We start from the raw sequence: 19,374 nt of genomic DNA on the forward strand, positions 1-19,374 counted from the left end.
TGCCCAAATGAGGACACCAGCACGCCTATGCGTGCGTGCTGGTGTCGTGCTGGTGTCCTCATTTGGGGATTTTCTGGGACGGAGGCTATCATGGCGTTTTGCCAGTTTCTACTGTCTCATCTTACTTGGACCCCTAAACGATTGCTGTAGTGGTCCGGTTTGGCATACCATACTTTATCTGAGGTGATTTTGGGATCCATATTGAATATTGATATTAAACTCATGGATCAATAAAACCTCCTGATGAACCCTTTGGCTCTATCATACAAGGGGGAAACGCGTCGAGGTGTAAGGTGTAAATTGTATCCCAAGATTGTGAAGCTATCAAGCACAGAGTGTCTAACCATTACCAAAAGGAACCTGTGACATTTCACATGTCTGAAATCAACTACCTCTATGAAGAAGGATATTTTTTTATATGACAATCTCAAGTGGATATGTGATAAATATTTCATCTATCAAGAATCCTATTAAGGAACAAATTATGGTTACTGGACTTTTTTATTCTGTATTATCTTTGGCATATATGTGTGTGTTTTGCTTTGCTGAAAAAATCTTTTCTTCGGCGCTCCATTGGGAGACCCAGACGATTGGGTGTATAGCTACTGCCTCCGGAGGCCACACAAAGTATTACACTAAAAAGTGTAAGGCCCCTCCCCTTCTGCATATACACCCCCCGTGGATCACGGGCTGCTTCAGTTTTATGCTTTGTGCGAAGGAGGTCAGACATCCACGCATAGCTCCACTGTTTTTAGTCAGCAGCAGCTGCTGACTATGTCGGATGGAAGAAAAGAGGGCCCATACTAGGGCCCCCAGCATGCTCCCTTCTCACCCCACTTTTGTCGGGTGTTTGTTAAGGTTGAGGTACCCATTGCGGGTACGGAGGCTGGAGCCCACATGCTGTTTTCCTTCCCCATCCCCCCTCGGGGCTCTGGGTGAAGTGGGATCTTACCGGTCTCCAGGCACTGAGACTGGGCTCCATCCACAGACCCGGAGATCCTGCTGGATATGGAGCTGGGTATCGTCAGGGCAGGGCCCTGCTACATTAAGGTACTCTGTGTCCCCGTACACATCGCGCACACACACACCAGCATTGCTGGGAGTGCTAGTGCGCCGGGGACAACAGCGCGGAGCGCTTGTGCTATTATTCACTGCAGCTTAGCTGAGTGAATTTATGTGTTAGAAACTGCCGCGCCGGCCGCTGCGGGGTGTTTTACACTGTGGCGCGGCTGGGACTTGTGGTGCGCCGGGGACTTCCGCGCTGGCCGTGCACATAGGACGGCCGCGCTTATTACTCGAGTCCCCGGCTTTGCGGCCTAGTTTTCACTTCGTTCCCGCCCCCAGCCCTGCCAGTCAGGGGAGGGGCGGGACGCTGTACAGAAAGTCAGCGCCGAGAGCTGGAGTCTGCTTTGCATTCTCCAGCCCCCTTCACTGGACACAGTGGGACGCCAGTTTCCCGCTCTTGTCTGGGGCACGCCCACGGCCCGCCCCTCTTCACAAGACGCCGGCAGCCATTACCTGCACGCAGTCTGGGCTGGAGAAGGGAGACAAGCTCTGGGCAACCAGTCACAGGATTCGGGCGACCACACACCCGCCTTTGGGCGGGCGGTAAGCAGCACCTGAAGGGCTGACCCCACTAATGCCATTTGTATTTTATGCCTAGATGGCTAGACTACAGCAGCAAAAAGCAAGGGTGCTAAGGCACAGGCTTTCTAGGCTGCTTGTATTGCATGTGCTGAAGTGTTCATTTGTACTTTATGCTGGTATGCTATACACTGCACTGTACGGTCGCTATTCTGGGCTATATACTCCTAGATGGCTGGACAACAGCAGCAAAAAAGCAAGGGTGCTAAGGCACAGGCTTTCTATGCTGCTTGTACTGCATGTGCTGAAGTGTTCATTTGTACTTTCTGCTTGTATGCTATACATTGCACTGTACGGTCGCTATTCTTGGCTATATGCTTCTAGATGGCTAGACAACAGCAGCAAAAAAGAAAGGGTGCCAAGGCACAGGCTTCTATGCTGCTTGTACTGCACGTGATACTGTTCCACACGGCAGGTTCCACTGTCCCCATTGTGTGCAATGCTCCCCTGTAGCACTTGGTCAGCCGGGGTCTCTGCTAGAGGTGGCTAAAGGAACCACCTGTGAACCCTGTCCAGGGACAGGGACGGAGTTGCAATTTCGGCTGATAGGTCTGTGACTGTGACTAACATCTTAGAAACTTTGCAGTCCAGACGGACCATGGGCAATGTTGATACGCCCTCATTTGGAAAATCAGTGCTCCGGGGGGGTCCCATGCATCCCAGGGCGCAGGCTCTGACACGGACGACAGTCCCAGACAGTCTAAGCGAGCTCGCTGGGAGCGGCACTCGGCTTCATCACTGGTTAGGGTCCCAGCGGGACTCTCTGTATGATGAGGCAGACATAGCTGATCAGGACTCTGATCCTGAGACCGCTCTCAATCCGGATACTCCGGATGGTGACGCCATAGTGAATGATCTTCTAGCGTCCATCAAGGGAATGTTGGATATTTCTCCCTCAGCTCCTCCGGTGGAGGAGTCAGCTTCACAGCAGGAGAAATCCCTTTTCAGTATCTCAAGCGTATATTGAGTACTTTTCTGGCCACTCTGACTTCAGAGAAGCAATCCGGAAACACCACGCTTATCCAGATAAGCGTTCTCCAATCGTATTAAGGATACACGTTATCCTTTTTTCTCCCTGACGTGGTCAAGCGCTGGTCCCAGTGTCCAAAGGTGGATCCCCCAATCTCCAGGCTTGCGGCTACATCCATAGTTGCAGTGGAAGATGGGACTTCACTTAAAGATGCCATTGACAGACAGATGGTCCTCTGGTTGAATTCTGTCTATGAAGCTATCGGCGTGTCGGTTGCTCCGGCATTCGCAGCCGTATGGGCATTCCAAGCTATTTCAGCTGGTCTTGCGCACGCGGACACTGTCACATGTACATCTGTGCCGCAGATGGCGTCCTTAACCTCGCAATGTCTGCATTGCGTCTTACGCTATTAATGCTGTCCTGCACTCTACGAGCCGTACGTCAGTGGCGTCCGCCAACTCCGTGGTTTTACGCAGAGCCTTGTGGTTGAGGGAATGGAAAGCAGATTCTGCTTCCAAAAAAGTGCTTAACCAGTTTGCCGTTATCTGGTGACAGACTGTTTCGTGAGCGATTGGATGAAATCATTAAACAGTCCAAGAGTAAGGACTCTTCCTTACACCAGCCCAGATCAAACAACACCAACAGAGGAAAGGACAGTCGAGGTTTCGGTCCTTCCCAGGCTCGGGCAGGTCCCAATTGTCCTCGTCCAAAAGGACTCAAAAAGCTCAGAGAGGCGCAGATTCCGGGCAGGCTCAATCACGCCCAAGGAAGGCAGCCGGAGGAACCGCTACCAAGGCGGTTTCCTCATGACGTTCAGCTCTCTCTCTCCGCATCCGCGGTCGGTGGCAGACTCTCCCGCTTTGGCGACATCTAGCTGCCACAGGTCAAAGACCGGTGGGTGAGAGACATTTTGTCTCACGTGTACAGGATAGAGTTCTGTTCTCGTCCTCCGACTAGATTTTCAGAACTTCCTCACCTCCCGACCGAGCCGATGCTCTTCTGCAGGCAGAAGGAGTGGTAATCCCTGTTCCTCCTCAGGAACAAGATACGGTTTTTACTTCCTTCTGGTTGTGGTACCAAACAACGACGGCTCTTCCGTTCCGTTTTGGACCTAAACCTGCTCAACAAGCACGTGAAAACCAGGCGGTTCCGGATGGAATCCCTCTGCTCCGTCATTGCCTCCATATCTCAAGGAGATTTACTAGCGTCAATAGACATCAGGATGCTTATTTCCACGTGCCGATTGCTCCAGAGCACCGGTGTTGGCTACGATTCGTTATTGAAGACGAGCATCTTCAGTTCGTAGCCCTGCCCTTCGGTCTGGCGACAGCCCCACGGCTTTTCTCAAGTTCATGGCAGCAGTGGGAGTAGTCCTGCACTCTCAGGGTCACTCTGTAATCCCTTACTTGAACGATCTACTTGTCAAGGCACCCTCTCAAGAGGCATGCCAACACAGCCTGAACGTGGCGCTGGAGACTCTCCAGAGTTTCGGGTGGATCATAAACTTTTCAAAGTAAAATCTGACACCGACCCAAGCGCTGACATATCTTGGCATGGAGCTTCACACTCTCTCAGCGATAGTGCAGCTCCCGCTGGCCATACAGCGTTCACTACAGACGGGGGTGCAGTCTCTCCTTCAAGGCCAGTCACACCACTTAAGACGCCTCATGCAGAGGCAGTCCTTTTCGCGCAGTTTCATCTGCGTCCACTTCTATAGGACATTCTTCGCCAATGGGATGGGAAGTCAACGTCCCTAGACAGGAACGTACCCCTTTCTCAGACGGGCAAGGACTCTCTTCAGAGGAGTCCACCCTTCAGATCAATGTTCTGGAAATCTGGGCAGGGTATCTTGCCCTGCAAGCCTTCCAGCAGAGGCTGGAAGGCAAACAGATCCGAATTCAGTCGGACAACTTCGCAGCGGTGGCATACATCAAGCACCAAGGCGGAACACGCAGTCGGCAAGCCTCCCAGGAAGTCCGGCGGATTCTGATGTGGGTGGAAGACAGAGCATACACCATATCCGCAGTTCACATCCCGGGCGTAGAAAACTGGGAAGCAGACTTCCTCAGTCGCCAGGGCATGGACGCAGGGGAATGGTCTCTGCACCCGGACGGGTCTCAAGAAATCTGTAGCTGCTGGGGGAGGACGGACGTCGACCTAATGGCGTCTTGGCACAACAACAAGGGCCCGATTTTCATGGCGCGGTCTCACGATCAAAGAGCTCTGGCGGCAGGCGCCTTAGTTCAGGATTGGTCGCAGTTCCAGCTACCCTATGTGTTTCCCCCTCTGACACTGTTGCCCAGAGGGCTACGCAAGATCAGCTCCGATTGCCGCCGCGCCATCCTCGTCGCCCGAGACTGGCCGAGGAGGTCGTGGTACCTGCATCTGTGGCATCTCACGGTCGGCCAACCGTGGGCACTACCAGACCGACCAGACTTACTGTCCCAAGGGCCGTTTTTTCCATCTGAATTCTACAGCCCTGAACCTGACTGGTGGCCATTGAGTCCTGGATCCTAGCGTCTTCAGGATTATCTCAAGACGTCATTGTCACCATGAGACGGGCTAGGAAGCCGACGTCTGCCGAGATCCACCACAAGACGTGGAAGATATTCTTATCTTAGTGCTCTGCTCAGGGAGTGTCTCCCTGGACATTTGCATTGCCTACTTTTCCTTCCTTCCTGCAATCTGGTTTGGGAAAAGGTTTGTCGCTCGGCTCCCTTAACAGACGAGTCCCAGCGCTGTCTGTATTCTTTCAGAAGCGCATAGGGCGACTTCCTCAGGTACGCACGTTCCTGCAGGGGGTTTGTCACATTGTCCCTCCGTACAAGAGGCTGTTAGACCCATGGGATCTGAACAGGGTACTAATTGCTCTCCAGGAGCCGCCCTTTGGGCCTCTGAGGGATGTTTCACTTTCTCGACTTTCACAGAAAGTGGCCTTTTTGGTAACGGTCACGTCTCTTCAGAGAGTGTCCGAGCTCGCAGCGCGGTCATCCAAAGCTCCTTTCTTGGTGTTTCACCAAGACAAGGTAGTGCTGCGCCTGATTCCGGGGTTTCTCCCTAAGGTGGTATCCCCCTTTTCATCTCAGTCAGGATATCTCCTTACCTTCCTTTTGTCCTCATCCAGTTCATCGATATGAATTGGATTTGTATTTGTTGGATCTGATGAGAGCGCTCAGAATCTACATTTCCCGTACGGCGCCCCTGCGCCGCTCGGATGCACCCTTTGTACTTGTCGCTGGTCAGCGCAAAGGGTCGCAGGCTTCCAAATCCACCCTGGCTCGATGGATCAAGGAACCAATTCTTGAAGCCTACCGTTCTGCTGGGCTTCCGGTTCCATCAGGGCTGAAGGCCCATTCTACCAGAGCCGTGGGTGCGTCCTGGACATTACGGCACCAGGCTACAGCTCAGCAGGTGTGCCAGGCGGCTACCTGGGCGAGTCTGCACACCTTCACCAAGCGTTATCAGGTGCATGCCTACGCTTAGGCGGATGCCAGCCTAAGTAGAAGAGTCCTGCAGGCGGCGGTTGCCTCCATGTAGGGAAGGGCTGTTTTTACAGTCCAAACTTGAGGTATTAATTTACCCACCCAGGGACTGCTTTTGGACGTCCCAATCGTCTGGGTCTCCCAATGGAGCGCCGAAGAAGAAGGGAATTTTGTTACTTACCGTAAATTCCTTTTCTTCTAGCTCCAATTGGGAGACCCAGCACCCGCCCCTGTTCCTTCGGGATTTTTTGGTTGTTCGGGTACACATGTTGTTCATGTTGAATGGTTTCAGTTCTCCGATGTAAATCCTTCGGATTGAATTGTTTAACCAGTTATTGGCTTTCCTCCTTCTTGCTTTTGCACTAAAACTGAAGCAGCCCGTGATCCACGGGGGGTGTATATGCAGAAGGGGAGGGGCCTTACACTTTTTAGTGTAATACTTTGTGTGGCCTCCGGAGGCAGTAGCTATACACCCAATCGTCTGGGTCTCCCAATTGGAGCTAGAAGAAAAGGAATTTACGGTAAGTAACAAAATTCCCTTCTTTTCTAACAGTTCAGATGATGGCCTTGGGCCGATATTAAGTCTCTGTTCTGTAGAGAATGACCTTTGGCATTCTATAGGGTGCATGGTATCTAAAATAACAGTTTGGTAGATGAGTTTGCACCACATATTGGGTGTTGGTTCTGTTAGGAATAACCTAGGGTATTCCAGGATGTGCTTTTTTCAAAAAAAGTTATCCCTGTTTTTTCCTCTGTTCAATTGACCAGTTGAGGATGTGATTTGGATGTCAAGTAGCTGTCAAAAAAGCATCAAAAAGAGTGACCAGGGATGACATTATCATAAGTGTGTTTTTATGGTCTCAAAAACTGGATAGGGGTTGGAACTAGATATAGAGACGAAATATCTTTTTGTCTCTGTATTTAGCTCCTAAACCATGATGGTGAGTTTAAGGCTATGTGCGCACGTTGCGTAAATACATGCAGTTATGCTGCGTAGCGCAGCGTAACTGCATGCGTCCTGCGTCCCCTGCACAGTCTATGGAGATTGTGCAGGGGCCGTGCGCACGTGGTGTTTTAGAGCGCAGCGCTTCGGCTACTGCCGAAGCTCTGCGTAAAAAGAAGTGACATGTCACTTCTTTCCTGCGCTTTGCCGGCAGCTCCTGCTCTGTCTATGGCAGGAGCTGCAGGCAGAGCGCATGGAATCGGCTTCACTACAGACATTTCTGCAGCGATTTAAAGCGCACATGTGCTCTTCAGATCGCTGCAGAAATTTCTGCAGTGAACTGTACGCAACGTGCGCACATAGCCTTATAGGTATTTATAAAAAAAATATATATATATATATATATATATATATATATATATATATATATATATATATATATATATATATATATATATATATATATATATATATATATATATATATATATATATATATATATATAAAATTGCAATTTTTCCCTCTGAGGAATTTTTTGATGAGGGGAAATAGGTATCGAATCGTGAAAGAAGGATGAATTGTATATTGCAATGTATCTACCTCCTTATTGGTTGAATCCAGCTGAGACATTGTATGTATTTATGTCTGAGTCTGTTTAGCTTTTGGTATAATAAAGGAATTTTTTTAAAAAAAGTTGGGGTTTATAATATATTTTTGAGATATCCCTGGTGAGCTACCGGAAGGGTGAGAAACTGTTGCCGGTTACATTTTGTGGTTTTGCTAATTATGTGCCGTTAATGGTTTGGGGATCCAAAAAAGTCTTAGTCTTAATATTGTGATTTCTTCACCCTGTGTTGTCTGAGTAGTGTTCCGCCCACGGTTAAGGAGGTTGGGCGTTCAGTTGGGATGAGCGCTGGGCCATGCTGTCTTTCTAAAGGCGGCCGGGCCAGCGGACGATAGCGCCCACTGACCCCCATGTCTCCACAATCTTATCAATAGATGTTCCACAATTTGTTAAAATTAAAAAGTGCTGTGTTGAGATAATCTTATATATGTGACCCTGCTGTGAACTGTGTAATGGCTGTGTCTGATCGTACAGGAACATGGTCTGATCATACCACATCTTCTGGGCAGGGGAGGAAGCAATATATATACAGACAGGACAACATGGGATTGCAGCTGCTGCTTTGTGTTGTAAAATATTTTCCTGCGTGTTTAAAAACAATGTTTCACATCACAGAAAGCAGTAGCAGCTCACATCCTATGCTGTAATGTCTGTATACTCTGTTGCTTTCTCCCTGGCCCAGGAGATGTGGTATCATGAGACAAGGTCTCTCTACGGTCAGACACTTCCATTACACAGTATATAGAAGGGGCACAATGATAAGATCACAGGATCATTTTTTCTTTACATATCCAATTGTGTAAGTTATTCCATGATCTATTGATTAATTTGTACAAAATGTATGAAGCTCAGACTGAACATATAGGCTTATAGCATGATCAGGTCACCTATCAGTATCCACTTTTTTTTGCTTTGTATCTATAGAGATGGAATGTTGTTGAGTAACTCTCCCCGTGTTTGTTGTGTGGTTTGTTTTTTTTGTTTTTTTTGTTTTTTTTGTTTTTAATGATTTTGGATTTCAGGAATACTTGATTTTTAAACTGGATAATACTTTCCCATCATTATCTTCTGCAGCAGTTTCCAGCGCTGCTCCAGTCCTCTCCTGAACCTTATTACCTCAATTTTGACCAACCGGGTCAAAAAGTCCAAGTCTCAGAGTAATGCTGTCATAGGCTTACATTACAGTAAAGAAGTAACGTCCACATCGTAAGCCGGAAAGAAAGATCTGTGGTTACATTATGCAGGAGAGGACCAGAGCAGTGCTAGAAGTCGCAGAACACCGTAATGAGCAAGTATAAAGGATGCGCTCTACCACATTATTGATGTCTAACGATGGGAGCAATAAAAAAACTAACAAAAAACACATCTAGAGTGCTTCTTTAAACATGGTATCTGATCTGCATGCGGCATGTGGACGATCCGTAAGGGAGCAGATTGTAACCTCCTGCTCTGTGGCCTCCCTTTTAATAGTCTCGCACCCCTACAATCTATTCTAAACTATGCTGCATGACTAATCCACCTGTCCCCCCGCTACTCCAAGACCCTTCCTCTCTGCCAATCCATTCACTGGCTTCCCATTGCCCAACGACTCCAGCTCAAAACCCTAACCATGACCGACAAAGCCATCCACAGCCTGTGTCCTCCCTACATCTATGACCTAGTCTCCCAGTACGTACCTGCACGTAACCTTCGATCCTCACAAGATCTCCTCCTCTGCTCCCCTCTAATCTCCTCTTCACACCATTGCATCCAAGATTTCTCCCGCGCCTCCCCCATACTCAGGAATGCTCTGCCACAACATATCAGACTCTTGCCTTGAGCTTCAAAAGGAACCTGAAGACCCACCTCTTCTGACAAGCCTACAACCTGCCGTAATCCTCAGTCTGATACAGCGCCGCACAACCAGCTCTACCATAACCTACTGTATAATCACCTATTCCTTGTAGACTGTGAGCCCTCGTGTACAGGGACCTCTCTTCTCTTGTACCAGTCTGTGTTTTGTATTGTTTGATTATTGTACTTGTCGCTATTATGTATACCCCTTTCACATGTAAAGCGCCATGGAATAAATCACGCTATAATAATAAATAATAACATTGTTATTTAAATCCCTGCTTTTTCCTTGCTCTGCATTCATAAGGGTGGTCTTGGGCAGTGATTTACGGTCTTATCAGGACAGCCACATGAAGCAGCTTATCCCTAGAACTGGTGAGACACAGTGACACTTTCACTGCCAGCATCTGTACTCCAATTGCATAGACTGATATCAATGCAGCTAAAGCCAGGCAAAACAGACTGGAGAAAAACGGGGCGTGGAAGCCACTTAACATGCAAATTAATATAATAATGTGTATATATATTTTTATTTTACAGGAATGAAAACAAATTTGCAAAGCTTCATAGCTTTCCATGCTGGACAATACTATTAAAATTGAAACCTTAGTTTTTAAAGGGCATAGAACATATAAAAAGTTCTCAAAGTTCAGCTGCTTTAAATTGAGATGTTCCAAAAAACAGAAATGATTTTCTTATCGCGATTACACAACTCTTCTCTGAAAATGTCTATCTAAATGACCTGTGGATTAATGTTTAGTTCTCATCCTGTCTTAGGCCTGTCTTGAGTTGAGAGAGTATGAAAAGGCACGCACCTTCCTTCTGAGGGCTCAAAAGTTGGAACCATTTAATCTGGAAATTAACAGTGAACTGAAGAGGTTGTCAAGGTATTACATATCATCTTAGAAGATAAGGAATTCATATGAAGGGTTTTCATTTTTTAAGGCTTTGTTTTTTTGTACAAGACTTTAAAGTGCAAATTGAGCAAAATGTGAGCGTGATTTCGAATAGCCGCAGATAAGACCCATGAAGTGACCAAGAAACTTCAAGGAAGAATATAAACTGTAGCGTTTGCACCAAAGACCCTGAGGGGTGGACATACCTAATGTGTACAGGGTCTCTATGGCTCCTCTCCACCTATACTCCTATCAAAAAGCAAGGATTGCCAGGTCCCCACACACTGATTATATGCCACCAATGATTGGTCCACTGACCTTTAAATATCAGCCCCTTCCTCTATGATGTGCGCCTCCTGAGGAAGTTGAAGCACGAAACACGTGTCGAGGCAGTGTAGTCCGGCCAATACCTTTAGGACTGGTGTAAGTTTGTCTCTCCCTTTTGTTATTATCTTTATTTATTATTTTCTTACTTTCACTTGAGGGGTGATAATGTAATCCCACCACTAGGTGGTCCTATAGCTTATTTATTAAGATCTTATATACTTTGGCATTCTGATTATGGCAATTGACTGGTTACTTACATATTTGATTATATTATATGCGGGTATAGTTTGCTATGGACCTAATGGATTGGCAATCCTTGCTTTTTGGTACGAGTATTATTTTTATTTTTTTATTTAAATTGTTCAATAAAAATTTGAGCTTTTATATGCAGAGTTTGAAACTTTGTTTCTGGTATATGGTTAATGATCATGGAATTTAGCTCATGTACCGTATTTTTCGCTTTTATAAGACGCACCTGATTATAAGACGCACCTAGGTTTTAGAGGAGGAAAATTAAAAAAAAAAAGAATTGAGCCAAATAGTGTGCTAAAACATTTTAATAAAATTAAAAAAAAAACATTTTAACAATTTAGACTCAACAGGAGGGTCTGTTATGGGGGGATCTGTGGATGATGCACTGCTGTGGGGGACCTGTTGATGACACTGCTATGGGGAACCTGTGGATGGCGCACTGTTATGGGGGACCTGAGGATGATGCACTATTATTGGGGACCTGTGGATGACACTGCTGTGGGGGATCTGTGGATAACGCACTGCTATGGGGGACCTGTGGATGACACACTGCTATGGGGGACCTGTGGATGACGCACTATTATGGGGGACCTGTGGATGACGCACTATTATGGGGACCTGTGGATGACGCACTATTATGGGGGAAATGTGGATGATGCATTGCTATGGGGACCTGTGGATGACGCACTGTTATGGGGGACCTGAGGATGATGCACTATTATTGGGGACCTGTGGGGGATCTGTGGATAACGCACTGCTATGGGGGACCTGTGGATGACGCACTATTATGGGGACCTGTGGATGACGCACTATTATGGGGGACCTGTGGATGACGCACTATTATGGGGACCTGTGGATGACGCACTATTATGGGGGACCTGTGGATGACGCACTATTATGGGGGACCTGTGGATGATGCACTGTTATGTGGGATCCGTGGATGACACGACTATGGGGGACCTGCATGATGCACTTTTATGGGGATCTGGGACTACCACCCCCCTCATCCTTAGGAATACACCTATGTACTGTATACCATACATGGCTGTATTCTGAAAGATGAGGGGGGTGGTAGTCACATTAACACTTTGGCCACTACATTAGTCCCTCCCTGGAGTGTTTACACTAAAGGACTACAGCCCCCATCATCCTTCTGAATACACCAATTGATACAGTATATTCTGAAGGCTGATGATGGGGGTTGTGTTCCCCTTCAGTGTTTTTTGCTCACCTATTAGGACCCTTCGTTCAACTGATAACATTTGTCAGGCTCAGATCACTGATTGGTGGAGGCAGCTCTGCAGAAGTTGTCTCCACCAATCAGCATCCAGCCCTAGCGAGGAGAGGGAGAATCGTTCTTCTCTCTCTCCTCTTTCTTATGATAGTCTCCGGCTGCTGCGGAGATCTAAAATGGAGCCCGCGCATGCGCAGATCGCGATCTTTGAGAGCCGCGATCTCTATCTGCGCCTGCGTAGCCTCTGACGCGATGGACTTCAGGAAAATGGCTACGGAAGGCAGCGCATGCGCAGATGGAGATCTCGCTTCTCCGAGATCTCCATCTGCGTCACCTCCGCAGCCATTTTCCGGAAGTCGCGTTGGAGGCAGCGCAGGCGCAGATAAAGATTTCGGCTATGGTGACCGCCACCGCAGCCGATTGCCGGGGGATCCATGGCGGCCGCCACCGCAGCCGATTGCCGGGCGATCCATGGCGGCCGCCACCGCAGCTGATTGCCGGGGGATCCATGGCTGCCGCCACCGCAACCGATTGCCGCGGGATCCATGGCGGCCGCCACCGCAGCCGATTGCCGGGCGATCCATGGCTGCCGCCACCGCAGCCGATTGCCGGGGGATCAATGGCGGCCGCCACCGCAGCCGATTGCCGGGGGATCAATGGCGGCCGCCACCGCAGCCGATTGCCGGGGGATCCATGGCGGCTGCACCAGCCTCCTGTGACTCACTCCGCCGCCGCATTACTGCCCGGTAAGTTACAGTCACTTTGTAAGACGCACCCCTATTTTCCCCACAATTTTGGGGGAAAAAAGTGCGTCTTATAAAGCGAAAAATACGGTAATTAATATTGATATTTATGAGAATTTCTTATTCATCTCCACCTATGTACATACTGTGCTTTTCCAAAAATAAGACACCGTCTTATACTTTTTCTTTTTTTGCCCTGAAAAAGCAATGGGGCTTATTTTCAGGTAGGTCTTATTCTTGTGGAAACCCTGTTGGGGGAGAGTTTACCCCCCCCCCCTCCCTCCCTCCCAAAAAAAAAAAAAAAATTAAGCAGGCGCCCCCTCCCACTTACACGGAGAATAATACTTACCAGAACCTGGACGTCTGCGTGGCTCCCAGGTCCTCCTGCGATCTTCGGTGGGCGCTCCCAGCAGGTTTGATCCACGCGGCCCTCCCCTGTTTCTGGCCACCAAACTCGTCAAAAAACGTATACAGTATATCAATTTGAGTATGAATAAACAGACAGAAAAAGCCTCAAATTTGCTTAAAATATTAAACTTTATTGATATGTATTAAAATTCAAGGGACACCCAGTGACTTTAAACACACAAGGGAATGGGTGAGGGAGGAGGAGCTAAATGTATATATGGGATCCCTATAGCGCCCTAGGGGATCTAGCTCCTACCTACCAACGGAGGGTGTGACGCCGTAACTGTTTTGGGCGCCCCCGTTCCACGTCGGCTTTCCCTCACTAAGCCCTAAACTAGTGAATTAAAATAGTTACACTAAAGATGGCCAAACAGTGATATAGGACTATGCTTTGTACGGGTTAATCAGAAATAGATACAAAATTGATATCCTCCAATCATAAGAATCCACACCCATATACAAGAAATAATAATATGATGGGTCCAGAGGGAGGTAATCACCCAGTTTAAACCATCCAGTATAGCCCATGAATTATCATTCAGAAAAATGTGATCATAATCCATATCACGGCCATCATCCATGGAAAACCCACAAAAAGGTTTGCCAAAAAAAGCACAGTTCAAGATAATTTGTACACATATAAATAGCGCAGTGCCTATAGGCAAACACAAATCAAATACGGCCAAAAATACTACATTGGGATATGTGTAAAGTAGATATCACTATGTAAATACACAGTGAATATAAAGGCCAACACACATGGATAAACTAAATCCCAAATGTCTGCCAAACAGACAGTGCACAGTCTGAGTCAAAACAATGTACTATATATAGTGCAGTGCCTATAGGCAGTCATAAGAGAAGATAATGGAGCCAAGATAAACATGGTGTATAGACACCCAGGGAAAAAAATGATTAAGATTAATTACTTCCCTTAGCAAAAACGCTCTGCAATGCCTCGACGCGTTTCCCCTTTCAAGATGGCCACCAAACTCGCACACATCAGATCCCGCACACGCATTCACCCCATCTGGTGATACTGATTGCTTCCAACCAGCAGGGGCAGATGAGGTTCATTGGAACACATGGAGGACTTGGCGCTTCCACTGCAGGTCCTCTATGCGTTCCACAGCACTGCGTCCCAGGATATTCTGCCAGCCAGAAGCACTTGGTTTAGCCTGATGTGGTGATCGGGTGTGCGATCTGAGTGTGACCTGATGTGTGTGCTTGTGCGTTATACCACAGTTCCTTGATACGTTCCACTGCAGGTCCTCTCATTCTGGTTCTGGTGAGTATGATTGCAGGATCTTCTGTCTACTCTATTTCTTTTGGGTCTGTCTGCTTTCTATAATGAAGTGTCCTGCAGTATTCTTTAACTTTTTTTTAGCTGCATGGACACTTTGTTATTGAACCGCGACTAAAACCGGCGTTACGATATATCGTGCGATCGCACCCGCCCCCGTCGTTTGTGCGTCACGGGCAATTCGAAAATCACAGTATTAACCCCTTAACGACCGCGGGCCGTAAAATTACGTCCTTGCGGTCATAGTGATACTGCCCGCGGTCTACCGGCAGCATCAAACTGCTATCGGCACACATCTCAGCTGATTTTCACAGCTGAGATGTGTGCCTGCTAGGCACGAGCAGAATCGTTATCTGCTCGTGCCGTTTAACCCCTTATATGGCGCTGTCAATATCTGACAGTGCCATTTATAAGCGCGATCGCGGTAAACATTTACTTACCGCCCGATACCGGAAGTCACGTGACGCGATCACGTGACTTCCGATAGTTGTCATGGTAGCACAGGGTCATGTGATGACTCCTGTACTACACCTGACTTGCTTTCACTTTCGCTGTGCCAGCGGCACAGCAAAAGAGAAGAGAGCGTATCTGCTGTTTACAGCCTTGTAGCTGTGATCAGCAGATACTGCAGAGCGATCGGAATGCTGATCGCATTAGCCCCCTAGGGGGACTAGTAAAATTAAAAAAAAAAGTTTTAAAAAATTAAAAAAACAAACAAAAAACCCTAAAAGTTCAAATCACCCCCCATTCGCCCCATTGAAAATTAAAGGGTTAAAAAAATACAAAATATACACACATTTGGTATCGCCGCGTTCAGAAACGCCCGATCTATCAAAATAAAATATAAAATCAAATAATCTGATCAGTATACAGCGTAGCGGCAAAAAAAATTCCAAACGCCAAAACGATGTTTTTTTGTCGCCACAACTTTTGCACAAAATGCAATAAGAGGTGATCAAAACGTAGCATCTGCGCACAAATGGTACCGTTAAAAACGTCAGCTCGAGACGCAAAAAATAAGTAATCACTGAGCCATAGATCCCGAAAAATGAGAATGCTACGGGTCATGGAATATGGCGTAAAATGTGCGCCACTTTTTTCGGACAAACTTCCGATTTTTTTTTTTTTAACCCCTTATATAAAAGTAAACCTATACATGTTTGGTGTCTACGAACTCGCACTGACCTGAGGCATCACACCCACACATCAGTTCTACCATATACTGAACACAGTGAATAAAATATTTCAAAAACCATAGTGCTATCGCACTTTTTTTACATTTTTTTCTGCATTTAGAATTTTTTTGCCGTTTTCTAGTACACTAAATGGTAAAACTGATGGTTTCATTTAAAAGTACAGCTCGTTCCGCAAAAAATGAGCCCTCACATGACCATATTGACTGAAAAATAAAAAAGTTACGTCTCAGAAAAAGAATGGCGGGAAAAAAAAACGGAAAGCGAAAAATCGGCCGGTCGTGAAGGGGTTAATATGGGGGTGTGCATTAAACAAACTTGATAAATATTACTGCGCATTCTGTTTTACAGTTGTTACAAAGACTACATGGATCATCAGAGGCAGATGTGTGTCCGTATGTTTGCTCCTCCATCCTCCACAGCCGTGCCTCACTAATAGAGATGGCCATTGATTTCACTGCACCTCTCCTTTCCTGCTCATTGGTGATCTGAATGACCAGGTGCTTGTGAGTTTTTAGTTGTACTTGACCAGCACAGTATTACAGAATTGTTTTGTCTTGTTTGTGGAATTAATACTGAAAAACTGTGTGTGCCTTTTTAGTTCTATACTTTATGAGAATAATAAAGCTTGATGTTCTTGTTTGAACTGGGTCTCGTTCCTAAGATTGCAGTTTTTGTTTTTGTTTTTTTTTTTTTGTTTTTTTGAAGATCCAAATAAAAATTGGAGGTTGATTTATGTGAAGGCTCATTCACAATCTTGAATTGTTTTTGAGGTAGTAAACTACGCTTTTTTTTTGTCAGGCTACAAAGATTGATATCACCAGGATCACAGAGAAGATTCCAAAATTGCATGTTTAGACCTCCAGCGTTTCGAGGATTAAGACGTAGTCTGATCCAGCCTTACAAATATGATTAAGAATAGGGAAATTGCTGGAGAAAATTTCCTACAACTTCCAAAAGACCCCGAATATGGGGTAATAAAAATAATACAATTATACGTTCACCTCCTGGCGCTGTGATGTCTTCTCTGCTAACCTACAAATCTCTACACATGAGACCTCTATAGGTTATGATATTAGTGTGCAGAGGACCAGAAAAGCATTTCCGTGTGACAACCGGTGCAGATGAGTATAGTGTTTCTATATTGGAAAATCTACATGAATTGACATGGCGTGGATTTAAATGAGAAAAAAAGGTACTACCGTACTTCTTTTCCAGGGAACATAACTGCAAGACACACTTTATACATCCATTTGTGGAAAGGACTACCCAGCGTTTTTTTTGCAGACCATGTAGTCTACAGAAAATTGTAGAGACATGTCCAATTTTGATCTGCAGGATGGATCACAATCAGTAATGTCATTCTATTAAGGGCACTTTACACACAGCGACATCGCTAGCGATGTCGCTGGTGAAAGCACCCGCCCCCGTCGGTTGTGCGTCACGGGCAAATCGCTGCCCGTGGCGCACAACATCGCTAACAGCCGTTACACGTACTTACCTTCCTAGCGACGTCGCTGTTGCCGGCGAACTGCCTCCTTTCTAAGGGGGCGGTCCGTGCGGCGTCACTAGGCGGCCGCCCAATTGAAGCGGAGGGGCGGCGATGAGCGGCCGCAACATCCCACCCACCTCCTTCCTTACTCATTACTGGAGGACGCAGATAAGATGATGATCCTCGTTCCTGCGGTGTCACACATAGCGATGTGTGCTGCCGCAGGATCGACGAACAACATCGTACCTGCAGCAGCAACGATATTTGTGATTAGAGCGACGTGTCAACGATTAGGTGAGTATTTTTGATTAACGGTCGTTCCTGCGTTTCACACGCAACGACGTCGCTAATGTGCGTCACGAATTCCGTGACCCCAATGACATCTCGTTAGCGATGTCGTTGCGTGTAAAGTGGCCTTTAGTCCATGAAAGATACAGATCGCATTTGGATGACACCCACTTTTTCACAGGCTGCTAGAATGGAGACACTTCCCCCACATTCAAACAAAATTGAGAACCCTCCAACCACACTGTGATCAAAGTATGATGCAAACAGTTGGGAATAAAACGGACGTCTGAGCACTCCAGGTGGGGAATTATTTGTCCTGCAAAAAATGATGGCTAAATCTACCGTGCCATAACAAATAAGACTAGATCACAAGCAATGAAAAGGATCTTCCATTTGCTGTTTTATAACTAATGAAAAAGATTAACCGAGGTTTATGTCACAATTACATCATTTTGTGCATCTTCTCTATAAACTGTAAAAAAGGAGAGCAAATAATTTCCAAACTCAAAAACATATTAATAGTTGCAATTTATGGAAAGGGAAAAAAAGTTTTATATTAGAACATCAAGCAGTGAACTTTAATTACACCAATGTTTAACCGTTACCATAGCAGGTAATTAGGAACAGATCTTCAGCTATGTTGGCCGTTGTAGTTACATGCTAGGATTTTAAAGTCACCAGAAACGTGTGCCATCAATTACTGGCAACTTTTATATGTATTTCATTAGGTAAAGCAGTAAGTGCCAGATGCACCCGGATACTTTGCCAGTTCGGGGCTGCAACCAACACATGCTGCTCCACTTACAGGGCAGCGCAGTACAGGGACATGAAGAAGCAAAGCTGCACATTCGTTATGTCCACACCGCTTCTGTAATGGACCACACTGCATCTCACTTTACTTGGTAAAAAGAACATTTTATATACTTTGTGCCCACAAAGGTTCTGAAAATGGAGGAAATTACTCAGTAGTGTTTTATGACTCACTGCAAAATGAATTTGTTTATAAACCTGGCTCCTCTGTAAGCTCATAAATGGATTCCAGTGACAGTCTGGATACACACTGACTTTTTAGCACTTCAGTCCATAAACTTTAAAGGGGTTTTTCAGGCTTGGGACAAAAATCTGCAGTCACTCTACTACATACCGTGCAATAGTGACTGTAGACTGCCGGATTGTGGCGGTGTGCACTATCACCATTGCCTGGTAGTCCTGCATGTCAACGATTTGAATATTTGCAACCGCGTGCCTGCTAGTCTCATCAAACATTTCACAATTCACTTCTCTTGAGAGAAGCTGAACGCATCTAGTCACCACAAGGACGCAAATATCCAAATTACACACATGCTGCTATATGACCGCTCGTTTGCACTGCAGAATTGTGTAGGCGTGCACCCCTCGGTCATGTTTTGGCAGTCTGCAGTAATATTGCATTAACTGCACACTTTTGTCCCAAGCCTGGATTACTCTAGTTTTTGACATGGAAATATAGATTATTAATTTTTTTTTTTTTTGCAAATGTTGAATGTAATTTTTTACTTCTGCCACAAGAGAGCGACATCTGCTCTATTTCTAAAGTAAGGTTCTTAAGGTGGGTGGGGGGGTGACTGACCTTAAGTTTTTATTCTAGGTACTGTGAATGACAACAAGCCTGTTTATAAGGGGATATGATAGTAAATTAATACAAATAATTGCTTGGATAATATATACATTATATCACAAAAGTGAGTACACCCCTCACATT

At 46.2% G+C, this 19,374-nt stretch overlaps 1 protein-coding gene across 2 annotated transcripts in view; it reads left to right on the forward strand.

Annotated features, from left to right (window-relative positions):
- Nucleotides 1-16,480, forward strand: part of FKBP6 (FKBP prolyl isomerase family member 6 (inactive)) — a 147,898-nt gene extending 131,418 nt beyond the window's left edge. For both annotated transcript variants that reach the window (XM_075333273.1, XM_075333274.1), the window contains exons 7-8: nt 10,275-10,384; nt 16,205-16,480. In XM_075333273.1, the coding sequence (XP_075189388.1) occupies nt 10,275-10,384; nt 16,205-16,289 (195 nt within the window). In that variant the 3' untranslated portion in view covers nt 16,290-16,480. The remainder of the gene's footprint in view (nt 1-10,274; nt 10,385-16,204) is intronic.
- Nucleotides 16,481-19,374: the final 2,894 nt, after the last annotated feature.

The sequence above is a fragment of the Anomaloglossus baeobatrachus genome, chromosome 2 (assembly GCF_048569485.1).
Source record: "Anomaloglossus baeobatrachus isolate aAnoBae1 chromosome 2, aAnoBae1.hap1, whole genome shotgun sequence".
In the NCBI taxonomy this organism is placed as follows: domain Eukaryota; kingdom Metazoa; phylum Chordata; class Amphibia; order Anura; family Aromobatidae; genus Anomaloglossus; species Anomaloglossus baeobatrachus.